General features: G+C 38.6%; 1 protein-coding gene across 2 annotated transcripts in view; it reads right to left on the bottom strand.

The window, feature by feature from the left end:
* CNTNAP5 (contactin associated protein family member 5) overlaps positions 1 to 8,060 on the bottom strand; it is a 1,084,456-nt gene extending 1,076,396 nt beyond the window's left edge. For both annotated transcript variants that reach the window (XM_069579468.1, XM_069579469.1), the window contains exon 1: positions 7,979 to 8,060. In XM_069579468.1, the coding sequence (XP_069435569.1) occupies positions 7,979 to 8,060 (82 nt within the window). The remainder of the gene's footprint in view (positions 1 to 7,978) is intronic.
* Positions 8,061 to 18,408: the final 10,348 nt, after the last annotated feature.

The raw sequence follows: 18,408 nt of genomic DNA, 5'->3' as shown, positions 1-18,408 counted from the left end.
GATGGGAGGTTTCACATTTGGTGACTATGCCTACATATTTAGCAAGGCAGCATCAGAATGCAACAGATATTTTTCTCCCCTCTTTTCACATTTTAATATAATCAGGGAAAAGCCAATGGTATTACCCGAAATACTTGGCCACATGACAGAGAGGAGGACTGGGGAAGAGAGGAAGGATGGCAGAGGAGAGGGGACTGAACACATACATTCAGCAAACAGTGGCCTAGACTGACACCTACAAGCATCTGTCTGTTAGGCAGATCTCTTTAGACTGCTATTTGCCTCGGACTGTCTTCCGAAGGATGTATCAGCTTCCAAAGGTGGATAGTTAAAAATAATATACACCACAAGGGATGTTTTGGCATTTTCCTTCATTTTCTTTCTATCTTCAACATTGATGTTGTCATCCTTTAAAACTCAATCAATTCAGCTGATCCAAGGAACAGATGGCATTAATCAACCCCCCCAGAATATGCACAAAAGCAATTAGAAATGTAGAGATGGGGAATTTATGCCAGCAAATCAATTACCAATGATGGCAAATCAACCTGGCGCACCCAACTTCCCCGGTTTCTCCTTCTCTAGAGCAGCCACTGATAATAGTTATGATCCCTGGTTTACCTCCCTACCAGAGGGGGATGAGAAGGTGGGGGATTGAGGTTTAATTGCTCCTTCCTTAATGACTAGTTCTCACTCTGCTGACAAAAACCAGCATAATTTACAGACTACAAGATGCATCAGGATGATGGATACAGACAGCATGTGCTATATGGTGTCATGCAAATATGAAATATACTGCACTGAGAATATGGTCGTTTGGTATTCACTGAGAAGAACTTCATTTCAGAGAACTGAGCACCTTTTCTAGTACCTACAGTTCTCATTTGTCAAAAACAACGGAAGCTGCAATAAAATACATTTTAACCACAAATCTGTGCCTTCTGTGAGTTTACTTGCTCATAGATTCCTTGGTTTTGAATTTACTTGGCTCATGATTTTCTTTCTGATTCTTTATGACCTTTGCAGGTTCTGAAACTTTCCTCCTTAGGCCCTTATTAATTATCACCTGTGTTATTGTAATAAACTCTTCACTGGTTTTTTTATGACTAGCCTTCGCTCATTTTAATTTTTCCTTTATACAGTGATTTTTTAAACACAAAAATCTGATTATGTATTATTTAATTACATGTTCAAAATATTTTGATGACCCTCTATAGTTTTCGCAGTAAAAATCAAAGACTCCCGTGTTTACCTAATTGTCTTGTTTTTTTTCTTCTATCTGTAGGCCTATGAGTCACTTGTGCAAGTAATCACTACAACACAAAAAGCCTCTAATACCTCCCTTCCTTTCCCCAGCTGGGAAGTCTGACTCTAAGTCTTGACTTATATTCTGTTTCCCTCAGAGAGCCTGCATCGATGCCCCAGCCAGTTTGAGATGCTCACCTGTGCTTACCTTTGTTATAGCATTTATCACTTTGATGTGATTAAGGATTTATTTTGCTGGCTGCTCATATATAAAGTTCCTTGAGGTCATGGCCTCTATCTTTTAATGCATATTTATTCCTCCAGCTTCATAGAACAACTTGACTTTAACAAAGAGAACTTTTTGTTGGGACTCATTTCTTCAACAAAATTTTTCTAATGAGTAACATACACAAACTCTTAACGCTTAAATCCTCTCCCAACCGCAGCATAAGAAGATGACATCAGAGACTCAGGATTATGTTATCAGGGCAGTATTGTAGGTTGGTAATTAGATAAGATCTTTCCAGTAGTTTATGACTAAAACCCCATTAAATAGAATCTAAACTTTTCTTCTTTATACTGAACACTGAGTTATGAAGAAGGATTTTTATATCAATATATATCTGTGTATTTTCAGACTATACAGAAAACACTCATTAAAACTGCAAAAGCAAGTTAATAAAATTAGCTCAAACTTGGTTTTAAGGTCAAAGATTGGGAAGATGTTCTCTTTTAGGAACAAAGAACTATTTGACACAGAAATAAGATCATGTCAGCAATGAACTCATGGAAATGTGCAGCCTTGTGTAAATGCAGAAGCCCACTCTTCAGCCCCAAATCCAACCAAATGATCTAAATTTCCGCTCTTTCACTTAAAAGCTGCATATTCTAACATCTTAACAGTTCCAAAACTAGAATAAGTAATACTTTTTATCTGAAAAAACAAACAAGCAAACATAAACCTATGCATTTCAAAAGACTCTAGCAGTGGGACCATAGAAAGATTTTGGTTTAGAAATGAAAAATTTTAGTTGGAACCCATTCATTTCTTCTCTCATCCATATATTTTAGGCATTGACTATAGATATTCAGATAAAATATGATAATCAGGGAAATGCACATTTATTTGGGGAGACAAGGACTGGAAATGCTATGGAAACATAGTAGTAATATACAGGGACATTTGACCTAGACTGGGGAAAGTGTGTATATTTTCCAGGGGAGGAGATGGAGAAAATGATAGAGGATAAAAAATGTGAAAGGACATTCTCAACCAAGTAGACAGACATATGCCAATAAACACAAAAAAATATGAGAAAGCATGGTTTACCTGTAGAATACAGAATTCCAGAAACTGGAAATTATACAATATGGGAGGAGTAATTTGGGTGAAATTTATAATATTAGGCAGAGCCTGTTCAGGATCAGCCCAACACTGAGAAAGGAAGCTTATACCTGCTATTTAATTAATAGTTTTGTCTGACATCTATTGACTTATAAGACATGATACCAACAGAGATACCTTTTTATGGTATTGTGTATGTATGTGTGCTTGCACACACATCACATCTTCAAGGCTATATCCTTTCTTTATGAAGTTTTAACCTGAAACTTGTAAAAGAAAAACAGAACATCTGGTGTTCATCCAGATATAAGGCTTCCAATCTTTGACTATTGAAACGTCTGGCATCTTGCATCAAATGTAGATTAAGGTAGAGCTCAGGAGCTGGTTCTGGTGGAAAGAGCTGCCTCCACGGCCTTTGTTATGAATAGAGCTGCAGAGTCTAACTACAGAGATACCAAGGCAACTTTCTTCAGATGCACACACAGAGACCCCATCAGAATGCATGGGGATTAATTTCATATCTTGTAAAAAGTCTGATCTTTGGAGATAGACAGATACAGGTCCAGATCCTGATTTTTTTCATTCCTTGAGTTTATGATCTTGGGAAAATTATTAACGTCTGTTAACCTTACACCCCACTCCAGCACTCTTGCCTGGAAGATCCCATGGACGGAGGAACCTGGAAGGCTGCAGTCCATAGGGTCACTGAGGGTCGGACACAACTGAGCGACTTCACTTTCACTTTTCATTTCATGCATTGGAGAAGGAAATGGCAACCCACTCCAGTGTTCTTGCCTGGAGAATCCCAGGGACGGGGGAGCCTGGTGGGCTGCCGTCTATGGGGTCGCACAGAGTCAGACACAACTGAAGCGACTTAGCAGCAGCAGCAACCTTAAATTTACTCATCTGTAAACTGGATTTAATAAAGTCTACCTAGCTGTGCTTCCTTGCCAAACTGCATGAACACAGCACATGGATTGGGAGATACTAAGTCCATAGCAGCTAGCAGCTAGCAGCTAGTAGGAATTAAAACTCTATTATGTTGTTATTCTAAGTATAATTGCTTAACAGTTTTGAGTACTATCATCCCAGAAGTGTCTAATGAGAACCCTGAAACTTCAAAATAAAGCCTTTTTGAGTGAATGATATTTGTACTCTAACCTTTCAGGTAACTAGACCATCTCCCCACTGTCCTACATGACAAGGATAATTAGGCTTGTATATATAGGTCATATTTCAGCAGAGTTCTGGCATACAAGATAAAGAGCTTTTTGTTAACCAACTAAAACAAAAATTTTAGGAACATTTTTAATGATATCACATTATTTTGTTTTGTAACAGATGGGCATGCACTGAAAAATAAAGCAATCTAGTAAAGGAAAACTGGGTCCCATTAAAGAAAGGAAAAGCAAGAGAAGCTGGGAAAAGAAAAGTGCAATTTAGAGGACAGTCAGTCATTCATTAGAATAAGAATAAGATGTGGGGGGTGAGTTAAGGTGATTCTTACAGAAACTGACTTTTTAAAAGTATATACCCTTGTATGATAATTGCTAGTGCAGATTTTCTGTTTTCCAGTTGTGGAAATATGAATCTGGTTTGGAGATGGGGATTATGTGAAGAGAAAGGGAAAAGAATTCATCTGGATAGTCAAAGACCAGCCCATTCAACCACAGGAAAATCTTCAGGACTCTTGCAAGGGAGCAATATAATGTTTCTTTCACTTCTGATGACTGCAATGTAAATGCCACAAAAAAGTAAATGGCAAACACTCTCCTGCTAAAAAGAATCTAGTTTTTGTTTATTTATAATATTATGTATTGATTGGGTTTGTGCATAAGCTTCAGAAAACTCAAGGTATGGTGCGTCTCTTTATTTGAAGATCTTTAGGAATATGATTGACATCTTCCTATATTTTCGATAAAGTTCTGCCTGTGATGAAAGTAGTAAAGAGTTTCGATTTCTCTCTCCTGGCTGTTATCTGTGTGGACCTAATATGTAGCAACAAAGAGAAAAGATGCTTAGAGATCATTCAAGTGACTGGTCAGAATTAAGGCTCTTTATAATCAAATATCATCCAATTATTGTAAAATAAGGTGAACAGTGACCCTAAAAGTGTCCCCTGCTTTCCTCTTGTCTTCTGAATGCAAGCATGTCTTTTAACATACCTGTTTGAAGAATTTCCTCTGTAAAATTTGAGCTGCTATTCTATTTGGGAGTAGATACATATCTCAGTTGCTATTTTACATCTGAGCTGTGAGAACAGAAATGATGCATCACCTGATGGGTGTTTGGCATCTTAGCTGTGGCATAACTAGGGCTAGAACTTCTGTCATTTCAAAATCCTAGTTTCATCCTAACCAACTATCAAGTCATGTCGTTTCTTCTTATGTCAAAGGAGCCGATATTATATGTAAAATGTTTTTTTCATTTAACACTGGCTTATCATATTTACATTTGAAATTAACTAATTCCCTCAGGGTAAACCCAAAGGAAGTAATGTAGCTGTTTAATATCCTGAAAATCCGAAATGGGGGAATTTCCAGAGTTTTTATTACTGGTTGGTAATTACGTTCTCTTCACAGATTCATATTATCTATACTATAGCTAGCCTTCTAAACTGACTTTATTTTAATTTTGTTTAATTAGAATCCCAGGGATGGGGAAGCCTGGTGGGCTGCCGTCTCTGGGATCTCACAGAGTCAGACACGACTGAAGCGACTTAGCAGTAGCAGGAGCAGCAGCATAAGACCTATAATTGGGCAAGAATTCATTTTTCCCTTGTACCTAAATGCCCAAGTTTCGGTCAGATTATGAGAAAACTAAATATACACAAACAGCACCAACAATAATAAATTGTTGCCAGTTGTTTTTAGTTGAACAAAGTTCACAAGTATACCATGGAGCATCTTGGGTAAATAATCCATTTCCAAGAGTACTGTCACAAATGACTTGAAGTATTATTTCAAAATATAGAAATAATAATCCTGGGGGAAAATCCTCCAAATTATCTATAAACTTACAAAAATTGACAATTTAAAAGATTTCTCTTTGTCAGTATATGCATATAAATGTTAATAGTGTAGCTAAAAAATAAACAAAAGCACTATAAAAAATGGATTAAGTATGTGGACAACAGAAGTCTGGAAGAATTGTGGAATGTTAATTTTTTTTTTTTTTCCCCTTAGAGGTTCTGCATCACAGGTTTGGAAGACCACCAGAACTGAATTCAAAGTAATTTTCTGCTGCTATTCTATTGTTCACTGAATTAATACATTTTGTTTGGCAAAATAAAAACATTTAACATTACTATTTAAGAACACTAATCCCCATATATTTAGCAAGCAGCATGCATTCAACTGAAATGCTGATTGGAAATAGGGAAATTACACTGTCAGTGATGAAATACTAAAGCTCATTATCACAAGGTTTTATTTTAAATGCCTAGAATTAGCTTTATTGCTGCATCAGTAATGATAAGCATGAGCCTTAAGTCATACCATTTAGGTTTTATGAACATTATTGTAACATTAACTATAATTCAGTTAATTTACAGAAAAACTCATCCTATGTTTTTTTTTTCCTTGCTCTTAAGATGCTACATAAGGAAGCCCAAACCACATTTCTCTAGAGCATGTTCTATTTATTTCACCCTTATTCCTCATTTTTTCTTCATAGATCTTCAAAATATTAACTGTTTTCAGATAGGTGTATGTGCTAGAGGAAAAGCACAGCTATTTTACTGCCACACCTTGCATCATTAGGACAATACTGACCTCTAGTGTTCTAGGAGTTAGAAAAGAAAGCACCATGACTAACTACCTCTTACTGAACCACTTAGATGTTTTTCTACAGCACCATGGGAACAATTTTACTTACAAAAGAAAAAAAAAAAGTGGCGGGGGTGGGGGGGGGAGCAGGAGGATGTGGGGAGAAGAGGAGGAGAAAGAGGAGAGAAATATTAGATTTCACCCTGTCCTTACCTATTCTCTGAAATAATTTCTGAACTAAGGCCTTTTGCTTCCTTCCCTTTAAAGAGGCTGATCTCTTCAGTATACCTGTGAAATACAGATTTTATAACAAAAATCTTTATAATCCATTTCCACTAACTATCCATTTCAGAGCCCCAAAACTTCCAATCACAGATAGGAGCACTGGGTCAGCTTTGGATCATTATCAGTAAACATTTTCCAATTGTTTTCCCTTGAGGTACTGAGTATCTCTTTCTTAAGGACCTTTTAGATTAAGAGGGTGGAAAGTGAGGTGGAGAAACTTGTAAGTAGTAAGTGGCCTTCCTACTCTTCTCTAATAGTGATGGTTCACTCCACAAAAATAAGAAAAAAGTATCAGAACAGTTCGAATTTGGTTAGATATTACTGAGGTTCATGATGAAGTTAGTAGATAAGGCAGGAAACCCAGAACCTTGAGGAAACTTAATAAACCATCTTTGGAAACAACACATATGGCTTAATTGCATTATATCTTCATTTAGGAGTTTCCAGAGCTGGAAAAACTTCCCTTTCTCTGCCTAGAGAGGCAGCTGAGCAATTGAGCTTGCACCTCTGATGGCTCCAGCTATTTATTCAAGTTTGACAAGCTGAGTTCTTTAAATACACCGTGCAGGTGGCGGATCCCCAGGTGTCCAGCTTTCCTGCCTATTAAATTAAATGCCCCACACTTGCCGAGGTTAGAGCTTGGATGGCAGAGTGTACACTTAGTGCATACTCATTATGTGTTCTTTGGCACAAAGATTTTGGGGGTGGAGTGTGCATCAAAGCTCTTTCTCCTATAACAGGGGCAGCCATTGGTCTTGTGGTTTGACTACATCGGCCCATGACTTTTAGGCCAAAACTCCCAACCCTATTAAACAGATGACCATTGGTTGTAGGGTATCCCAACTGGAGCCTTCTGCCTAGGGGAGAGCTGAAAGCCATGGATCGGGAGGCACAGGGCATACTGCAAATCGGAGCGAGGCAGCCGCATTCAGAAAGGAACCGCTGTCACCGAGTGCAGTGGCTGGGAGCGACTCTGTGTCTGGAAGATCAGCCCCCATTCCTACAGCCAGAATTGGGGACCCTTCCTGGGAGAAGCTCTGGCTGAGATCAGGCAGGTAGAGAACTCGGAGCTGGCTGGAGGCTGAGGCAAGAAAATCTTCCCTTCTCCCCCGAACTTTCCGATTCGGGAAGAAGGGCAGAAAATCCAGAGGGGCTGGCTCCTTCGAGCTCTGCTAACTTTTGGGATGGTTAGAGAGATAGAAACACACCAATCAGCATTTTCCTCCTTTTCCTCTGCTCAGAGCAGACACAATTGAACACGCTTGGACAGTTGAGTGTCTTTCCAAACGCCAGGGTCTCCCATCTCACCTACCCGCCCCAAGCTCCTGGTACTCACAATTTGCCGCTGTTAATCCTAAATGCCACAAGCCGGAAAAGAACAAAGTGAAAACGCTGGTCAGCCGTGGTCCAGAATCCATTTCCCCCGAGTAAGAGGTCCCTCCCAATCGAATTCCAAATTCGTAGGCGCCAGCCGCGGCTTCTTCTTTCTCTCTCTCTCTTCTCCTCTGCACAGTCTGACCCCCACCCTCCCCCCCGTGGAGAGGCACTCGAGGCTTCACTCCATCCCTTGTCCAAACGCTCTACTGGAAACCGTGGTGGGGGTTTCTTTGGAGGTGCAGATGGAGCTACTGTCCCCGCAACTGCCGCTGGCTTGCACTTCCCTTCCTCGCTCGCCTCTTCCTCCCGGTCCCCTCTTCTTAAAGGTGCAAACCCGACCCAAAGCCACAGCAGGCGCCGAGCTCGCTGGACAGCCGAACGCACCTCGCTAGCCACTAGAGCTGGAATCAGCACCCGGGCGGCGGACAGCTCCTTATAGGCGAATGGGGCGCGCGGCGCCGCCCCCGGCCAGGCCCGCCCGGCTCTCTCCTATAAGAGAAGCCTGGGCGGGTCTTCGCCCCGCTCCGGCGCGTTCCACCCCGACCGCCAGCCGCCTCGGTGCGCGCAGGCTACCTGGAGGGGGCCGGGGAGGGACCGCACATCTCCATCTCTGCCTCGGTCTCTCTGGTTCCCTTCGTTCCCTGCCCCCCAATGTGGGGGATGCTTAAAAGCATTGAAATTTAAACCAGGTTTTCGAAGAACGTTACTAAAGGGATACTAACAGGAGTTGGAAGACAGAACGTATTAGCAAGAGGGAATTGCTTTTGGAAAGCTTGACAACGAGATGGTTTTCTTTCTTTTCTTTTTCTTTTTCTTTTTTTTTTTTAAGAGGCGAGGGAAGACTTGAATTATTGAATTACGCGATTGAATTTGCCCCGGGTTTGTTCTCTAGAATGGAAGGCTGACTGGCATTGGTAATATTGGGATTTCTGATATAGCGGTTTAACGTGGTCCCAACCCCGCACCCAGCTCCCATCTCCCGTGGCTCATCCTTTGACGGCGGACCAGGTCTGCGTGTCCCTCATCGCTGTTGGCACGTAGCTTTGGGCAAGTACCACAAGGTGTTTGGTGATTTCGGTTCCGGAGCCCAGGAGGTTCCTGGCATCTGAGAGAGAGGGGAAGACAGATCGGGTGTGGTAGATGAGAGTCAGGGTGGGGGTCCTAGTTGACTCATAGGATTCTAGATCTTAAAGCTTCTCTGGATAGGATTTAAATTTAAAAAGATGGGAAAATAGTAGTTTTGGTTTCTTCCTAAAGGCCCCCTATTAGAAACCCTGGTTTTATCTTTGACTTCTAGTTTACAACTGGGATTTCTCCTGCTTGCCATAAATCAGCTTATTTTGTTTTTATTGGAAGCCGTCAGAAAACTGTCAAACCTTAACAAAATGAGGAGCCATAATGATTTCTACTTGAGGTTATAATCACATTAGGGATGGAGTCACTTCAGAGGAAGTTGATGTCTCCTTTTTCCTGCCCCTCCCCCACCGTTTCCCTCAGCAATAACAAATATGCAGACTTATTTTACACAGTTGATTCCTGACAACCCTCCGTCCTCAGCCGCCAGCTGCACAGCTACGGCAGGTTGAGCTGGGACTCAAGCAGCTTCTGCATGAATCCTGAAGTTAGCCTTGTGCTTTTGGTTAGAGCTGGACTCACATCATTGGAATATTAATCTATAGTTGAATGAGAATTGGGTTAGCGACACCCTTACTTTATTATAGGGAGAAGAATTCCGAGGTCCTCTCATTTGTAAGTAAATGATCCTCTTGTCTCTAAGCTTCTACCTGAAAATAATTGTGTTAGTTTCTAGATTTTTGGACAACCAGAACACTTCTTCAGGACAGACTGCAGTTGTGGGAGAAAGGCCATGACCAGGAGATCACAAAATACCAAAGAGAAAGAGATCCAAGAAGCTGTTCAGTTGGCAGGGGTCTGAGTGAGGAGGGGGCTGGGTTTCTAAGTCTAGAAGCATGGGTTTGCCTTCTCCTATTGAAATCCAGGATTCCAGGTTTAAAAACACCTATGTGCCTAGCTTAAGCATACTATAGTCTAGAAAAACTAGGAACTATTGTCCAGATTTGCATGTTATTTAATATTTATATGACCTTAAACAAAAGGGTAAAAATATATTTTAAGTCCCTTCTGTATTTTTGCCTGATCCCATATTTAGAAGTAAACACTTCCCTTCCTGTTCACTGTTTTTATATTTTAGAAAACATATTTACATTGCTGAACAATATATAGTATTGCTTAGATTGTCTTTAGCCAGTACATAAATGGCCTCATACTTTTCCATTTTGTACCTTGCAATTTACTCAACAACTCACATTTTATATATGTATATATATATATATACATGCACATATATATTTAATTTATACATTTCAATGCAAGTAGTTATAATTATTTCAACTGCTATATTTTATTTTATTAACATGCCACAATTTATTCCTTATCTGTTAATGAATCTATAGATTATTTCCAGGTTTTTCTCAATATAAACTATGCAATCTTATATTGGTCTCTTTGTATTTCTCAATTATGTGCTTAAAAGTAAGATTTCTGGATTGTAGGAAATGCTTATCTTCAACTTTAGTAGGTATTGCTAATTGTTTTATAAAATGTTGCCAATTCTTACTCCCCTCCCCACCAGCAGTGAGTGAGATTTACCCAGCTCCACATCTTTACCAGCATTTCAAGACCTCTCTTTTTATAAATGAGAAAATACTACCAGAGAATACAGTTCTTTGTTCACTGAGTTTAATGCTCCACTATACCTTTACACCTCTTCTACCTTCTACCCTTACCTTTTATACCTCTCTAAAAATAGTTAAATGTTTCAAAAGTTATGGAAGATGTTGCTCTATTTTCTGACAGCATAACTGAAATCTATCTGTGTCAATAAAATGTGCTTGGAATATACATTGAAAGGCAATCAGGGAAAATTTTTACATGAAGCCCTGAAACTGTGAATGATCTTCAAGTTATTAGTAAATATTGGAACTCTGTATTTAATAGTCCATATGCAGACTTAGTATATAAATTGCACCTCATTTTAAATCCTATTTACAGTTGTGGCTTTTTTCTCTTTTTCAAACACACCTGTTCTCAGAGCAAATTTGAGCCTTAAACAGCAGACATTTGTCTAAGATTTGTTAACATTTCAGTAAGAATACGGCAGCTCTGGATGTAGCAGGGATAAACAGCTGTTCTTTCTCTGACAATAGTGTAAACAATGCCATCTTCTGGGGGCATTTTGCCAACAAGTTTTTATAAGCCCTAGAATATTAATCACTATCAAAAGTGCAGCCAGATTGATATTTACCTACTAAAATTCTTTTGTAAACCTCTTAGTCTGATAAATCCACCTTTTGAGTGGTGGAATAGAAGCTAAGTAATCTCCCTTTCCCCCCTGTAGCTTTGTATAGAAGAATAAGTCATACTTGCAAAACACTTTGTTTTGAAGAGGGTTAGAAATTCTGCATAGTTAGAGCAGACTGATTGGTAATGAGGAATGGGGAAAAACAAGTAACTGAAATCCTCAGATGTGTGCATTTTAAAATGATAAATCTGAACATCTCAAGACAAACATATCTGAAATCTTTAAAAAGGGATAAAGTGGATGGGATTGGGTTTTCCTGTCCTTTTAATTTTCCCTTTGAGTGTTCCTACTTTTCCCTTAAGAGAGTAGAAGGGAAATAGTCATTTGTCAAGTGGACTCTTAGCTTCTGAATATTCAGCAAGTTATGTAAATCACTGATTTTGTAATCCTTCTGTGAGACATATGGAAGGTGTGTTTTGTCATCTCCATTTTATAGATGTGATCTTAGGAGATAGATACTGACACATTAAATATCATACAGACTTAATGGCCTCAGACCATATAACACTTGAAAATTAAAACCTCCCCTCATATTTCCTTTATCTTTACAAATACAAAGTGAAAGTTTTAGTTATTCAGTCATGTCAGACTCTTTGCTACTCCATAGGCTCTAGCCCGCCAGACTCTTCTGTCCATGGAACTCTTCAGGCAAGAATGCTGCAGTGAGTTACCTTTCCCTTCTCCAGGGGAATTTTCCCAACCCAGGGATCAAACCTATGTCTCCTGCATTGCAGGCAGATTCTTTACTGGCTGAACCACCAGAGGAAATAATCACTATGACATATGGATGGGTATGAATGGGAGTAGAGTCTGCATCAGTCATTGTAGGCTATCCCATTTTGAATATCAGTACTTTGGGATTATTGCAACTTCATATATTATAGTTTGTTGAAACTTCTGTTGTTATCCATATATTCAAAATAAGTGTTTAAAAATATTGATGAAATAGAAAGTCAAATTATTTTTCCTGTAATGCTTTCTTCTCCTTTTAAATGTTTTAATTTTCCTCTTTTTTCTCCTTTTTATAGTTTGTATCCAATACTACATATGCTCTATTTATGGAATGTAGAAAATGAGGAAAAAAACCAACCTTGTTCTTAAGGTGGGGAAAATATGATGTCAACATATTAAAAATTGAGATAGCAATACAAATTAGCATGTGATTAAGTGTCAACTAACAAGTACTGCAGAAGTTCCTAAATTGACAAAGAGTGCTTCCTCTGGGAATGAAAACTAGTTGGCACCTTGAAGTGATTCTTTGTCTCTTTGGGGGTAAAGGGATTTAAGTCACCCTGGGCCATGAAGATTGTTATTCAAGTCAGACTAGGTCAGGTATATTTGCCTTAACAAGAAAGTCAAATCTTAGGGTAATGAATGCAGAATTCCACTTTTGCAGAAGAGTGGACTATTCTATTAAAGCAAATGGACTTTAGTCAAATGTTGAGAAGAATTCACTTGAGCCTCTCCCCTACTCCTTCTGTCTCCTAATTCTACCTCAAACTCAATCTTATCACCACAAGCTCATCCTTTATATCAAAATGAGTCATTTGTAGTGTATCTCCTGCAAATAGAGCAACACTGTAAATATCTTTACCTGCACATTTCTCAGCTGGTAGCATGCCATACTGTTTTCACACACTCCTCTTTCTTCCTTCTATGAAATGCTTCCCAACTGGCTAATTCACTTGTCATTCAAGTCCAAATTCAGTTAATACCTCTATCAAGCTCTTTATCAATTACTGTGAAATATTTTTGTTCACATATATTTTCCTAACTCTGAGTAGTTGCTCAAGAACAGTAATTTATCAATTAGTATTCAACTTTGAGTCTTCAGTATACATGCAAGGTTTTAAGACATGTTTGATGAATGGATAATTTTAGATATAAAAAGGCTTGTCTACTTTTTTAATGCTACCCATCCCCTCACTTTAACCTCCATTGCATGAGAATTCAAAGCCTCTTTTGAGGGCATTTGTCCTTGGAAATCAATATGTAAATTATATGTAAAATCATTGGGGATGCAGTTTAGAACAGTATTTTGATAGTTCATTCTCCTAAGCCATATATTTCTCAAATGTTCAGATTTTTTTTCTAGCAGAGAAATTCACTCTCTCAAGTTTCTATATAATTATATTTGATTTGCACAAATCCAGCCATACCACATCCAGAAACATATGTCAAAAAATGGTCTCCTCCACTTATCTCTGACTCTCTCTAAAGGAAGTACTGCCTACAATTACTTAGAAATCATTTTTTTTATATATACCATCTTTCAGAAGAAACCTGTTTAAGGTAGTTTAATGAAGAGTTTGGGGCTTAGAATCAGAAACTCTGAGTATTAGCCTTGACTTTCAGTTTAGGTATGAGACCTTGAGTATATAATTTGGTATCTTTGAGATTCAACTTCCACATCTGTAAATTGTGAATTGTGGTAATTCCTAGTTTAGGCAGTTCTGCATAGTGCATGTAATTATACATGTGAAGAAATTTCTGTTATACAGGCACAAGTTATAATGTGTGTTAATGTTGTAGTGCAAAGAAAACAAGTTATCAAGCCCTTATCCACCATATCTGTCATATATTCATCTGGCATTACCAGAAATATAACCCATTTTATGGGAAATATGCTTAATCATTATCCAGAGATATCACAATAATCCAATCAAATAACAATTTATTAAACAACAATAATGTGCATAGATTTGTATCATTAACTTTTGGTTAAATATATGAGATTTACTTATATATGTTGCTGTCTTCTAGGTTCTTACACTCCCCAGAATTTCTATGTGGTAAAATAACATATATAAATATAAATAATAAATACTTATGGAAGAGAAAATAATCTTTTTTTGTTTTTTTTTTTTCAAATCCATCAAAATGGCAGACATTATGGTATTTTTTCTTCTTATCTCTTCTTGCTATTCTTTGGAACTCTGCATTCAGATGCTTATATCTTTCCTTTTCTCCTTTGCTTTTCACTTCTCTTCTTTTCATTGCTATTTGTAAGGCCTCCTCAGACAGCCATTTTGCTTTTTTGCATTTCTTTTCCATGGGGATGGTCTTGATCCCTGTCTCCTGTACAATGTCATGAACCTCCATCCATAGTTCATCAGGCACTCTATTTATCAGATCTAATCCCTTAAATCTGCTTCTCACTTCCACTGTATAATAATAAGGGATTTGATTTAGGTCATACCTGGATGGTCTAGTGGTTTTCACTACTTTCTTCAATTTAAGTCTGAATTTGGCAATAAGGAGCTCATGATCTGAGCCACAGTCAGCTCCCGGTCGTGTTTTTGCTGACTGTATAGAGCTTCTCTATCTTTGGCTGCAAAGAATATAATCAATCCGATTTCGGTGTTGACCATCTGGTGATGTGCATGTATAGAGTCTTCTCTTGTGTTGTTGGAAGAGGGTGTTTGCTATGACCAGTGCATTCTCTTGGCAAAACTCCATTAGCCTTTGCCCTGCTTCATTCCATATGCCAAGGCCAAATTTGCCTGTTACTACAGGTGTTTCTTGATTTCCTACTTTTGCATTCCAGTCCCCTATAATGAAAAGGACATCTTTTTTGGGTGTTAGTTCTAAAAGGTCTTGTAGGTCTTCATAGAACTGTTCAATTTCAGCTTCTTCAGCTTACTGGTTGGGGCATAGGCTTTGATTACTGTGAGATTGAATGGTTTGCCTTGGAGACAAACAGAGATCATTCTGTTGTTTTTGAGATTGCATCCAAGTACTGCATTTTGGACTCTTCTGTTGACCATGATGGCTACTCCAATTCTTCTGATGGATTCCTGCCTGCAGTAGTAGATATAATGGTCATCTGAGTTAAATTCACCCATTCCAGTCCATTTTAGTTCGCTGATTCCTAGAATGTCGATGTTCATTCTTGGCATCTCTTGTTTGACCAATTCCAATTTGCCTTGATTCATGGACCTGACATTCCATGTTCCTATACAATATTGCTCTTTACAGCATTAGACCTTGCTTCTATCACCAGTCACATCCACAACTGGGTATTGTTTTTGCTTTGGCTTCATCCATTCATTCTTTCTGGAGTTATTTCTCCACTGACCTCGAGTAGCATATTGGGCACCTACTGACCTGGGGAGTTCCTCTTTCAGTATGCTATCATTTTGCCTTTTCATGCTGTTGATGAGTTCTCAAGGCAAGAATGCTGAAGTGGTTTGCCATTCCCTTCTCCAGCGGACCACATTCTGTCAGACCTCTCCATCAAGACCCACCCATCTTGGGTGGCCCCACAGGGCATTGCTTAGTTTCATTGAGTTAGACAAGGCTGTGGTCATAGTGTGATTAGATTGAAAGACGCTTACTCCTTGGAAGAAAAGTTATGACCAACCTAGATGGCATATTCAAAAGCAGAGATATTACTTTGCCAACAAAGGTCCATCTAATGAAGGCTATGATTTTTCCAGTGGTCTTGTACGGATGTGAGAGTTGGACTGTGAAGAAAGCTGAGCACTGAAGAATTGATGCTTTTGAACTGTGGTGTTGGAGAAGAATCTTGAGAGTCCCTTGGACTTCAAGGAGATCCAACCAGTCCATTCTAAAGGAGATCAGCCCTGGGTGTTCTTTGGAAGGAATGATGCCAAGACAGAAACTCCAGTACTTTGGCCACCTCATGCGAAGAGTTGACTCATTGGAAAACACTCTGATGCTGGGAGGGATTGGGGGCAGAAGGAAAATGGGACGACCGAGGATGAGATGGCTGGATGGCATCACTGACTCGATGGACAGGAGTTTGAGTGAACTCCGGGAGACAGTGATGGACAGGGAGGCCTGGCATGCTGATATTCATGTGGTTGCAAAGAGTCGGACACAACTGAGTGAATGAACTGAACTGAATTAATGGTTTTTTTGATCATCAGCCATTTAGACTTCTTCTTTGATTGCAAAACAAGCTACTGAAGAAATCATTTCACTAAGCCTACCGCAGCAATTATAATGCATTCCCCTTTTAGAATGAATATCTGGATCTTGCCTGTGGTCCATTTCTGACCAATAAGACTGAACAGGCAGGAAAGATTTTCTTCTCTGGGAAAAGAGAGATTTGTATGAATAAAAATCTTATTTTCCAGCAGTTTTCCATACAGCAGTATACATGAAGACATGAGCTTTGTAAGTACAGTAACCAACTTGGAAACCTGAGGAATGGCCAAGACTTAGGTTGGCAAAAAGCAGAGAAACAGTTCCTGGGTTTTCATTACAATATTGAGTTACCTCTACTCTAGAATAATAAAGGTCTGTATTGCTTAAGCCTCTGCTAGGACACGACTGAAGTGACTTAGAAGCAGCAGCTGCTAGTTAATTTCTTTAGAAGAAAATAGAACATTTATTAAATATCAACAGGCAGCAGACATCTTGAATTTGTTTTTGGTTTTAGAATTACCAACAAAATTCTAAGGGAGGTATTACATTTGGCAGATAAGGATACTGAGACTCATAAAATTTAAGTAACATTGTCCAAAGCACAAAGCTATTAAATAGAAGCACAGAGGTTTGATTCCAGAATCTTGGCTTATCATCCCCTTGCTCAGTGCCACAAATGCTCAGAAATGAAATAAAGCTACTAAACTTTGTGAATCTGTGTGTATGAGTGTGTGTTTGTTTAATCTGCTCATTTGAGCTCCAATATGATTAACAATTTTATTTCTACTATAAACAATTATCTTTAGGGTTACTGTTATCCTACTTCTGTCTGTCTCTCAGGGAATAGCTGTCTCAAAAGCCAACCTGATATTACCAAGTTTGTTTATTAATGAAGAGACACTGAAATCTGTTCAGTTCTAGGAGCACACCTGGCCTTTAAGCAAATTGCATTGATATATTGAGAATTTGGAGTTGGTGTATGAATTAAGAGTATGAACATTATGACCTGCCTTTATAAGATGGTACAAGTGTCCCCCTTTCCCCCAAGCTCCCATGTGGGATTGGCAGTAACTCCCTCAGTGTCTAAGCATTCACTTTGGGGAAGTAAAATTCATAGGATTGCTTTGATTGAAGGTACAATTTCAGTACATCCTCACAAAGGAGGGAGAGTCACAAAATTTAATATATATTATTCTCCCTCCTATCAGTCTGGGGAAGGGCAGTCTTCAGTCTCAGGTCAGGAGTGAGCAGAAGATAGAGAAAATGGTCATCATACGCCTACTGTAACAGTATTTATAAGGTGGTCAGGGACAGAAATCATTACCTTTTCCAAGGCTTAACTATAAGTAGTTATTTTAAGTGTCTCAGGAAAAGCATAGTGGGAATTTAAACTCAAGTCTTCATTTAAATACCTAGACTCTGGGTGTGAGCAGAGTTAACATATTGTGAAATACCTAGGCAGCAACTCATAAAAGCAAAGTGTTTCCTCTCATCACACACCTGGACAATAAATTTGTGATAACCACTACTATGGAAACTCTTGTATAAAACTTGAACTTTACCAAAGGTGTAGTTTTCAGGAAATAAATTATTTGCAAGGAGAAAGAGCTAATTTCAAAGGATTATTTCATTATGTAATCTAATCCATAGCACTTAGGTCCTTTTATCACTTTTGCATTTAAATCAGCATAAAAAACACAAGTGAAATACATCTATAATTTGAGTTTTATTGGCATTTTTAATAAAGTGGAATGAATGCTAGACTAGAGCCAGCAGGGGGTGTGTTGACTAGTAGGAACTAGTAGGAAAAAAACAAAAATTGAAGCAGCAGCATGAGAAAGTCTGTAGCTTGTTCAATAATTGTTCCTTTGGAAGAAGGTGAAGAGCAGATGCAAGAGGAGGCAACAAAACAGGAACTTATTTAAAAAAGTATGAGACTCATTTAAAATGTTTCCTTTTAACTCTAATATCTATTAAGAAATCATGCATGGCCAACAATAATAAACTTTATAATCCCACATATTGAATAAATAATTTTGTTAAAAATAAATATGCCACTAGAGCTTCCAGAGGGAAAATTAGAGTTTTTTTAAATGACTTGAAGCTGTAAAGTT

Source organism: Ovis canadensis, chromosome 2, assembly GCF_042477335.2.
Source record: "Ovis canadensis isolate MfBH-ARS-UI-01 breed Bighorn chromosome 2, ARS-UI_OviCan_v2, whole genome shotgun sequence".
In the NCBI taxonomy this organism is placed as follows: Eukaryota; Metazoa; Chordata; class Mammalia; order Artiodactyla; family Bovidae; genus Ovis; species Ovis canadensis.
Note: the sequence above shows the minus strand (reverse complement) of the source record. Positions and strands in the feature narration are given on the sequence as shown.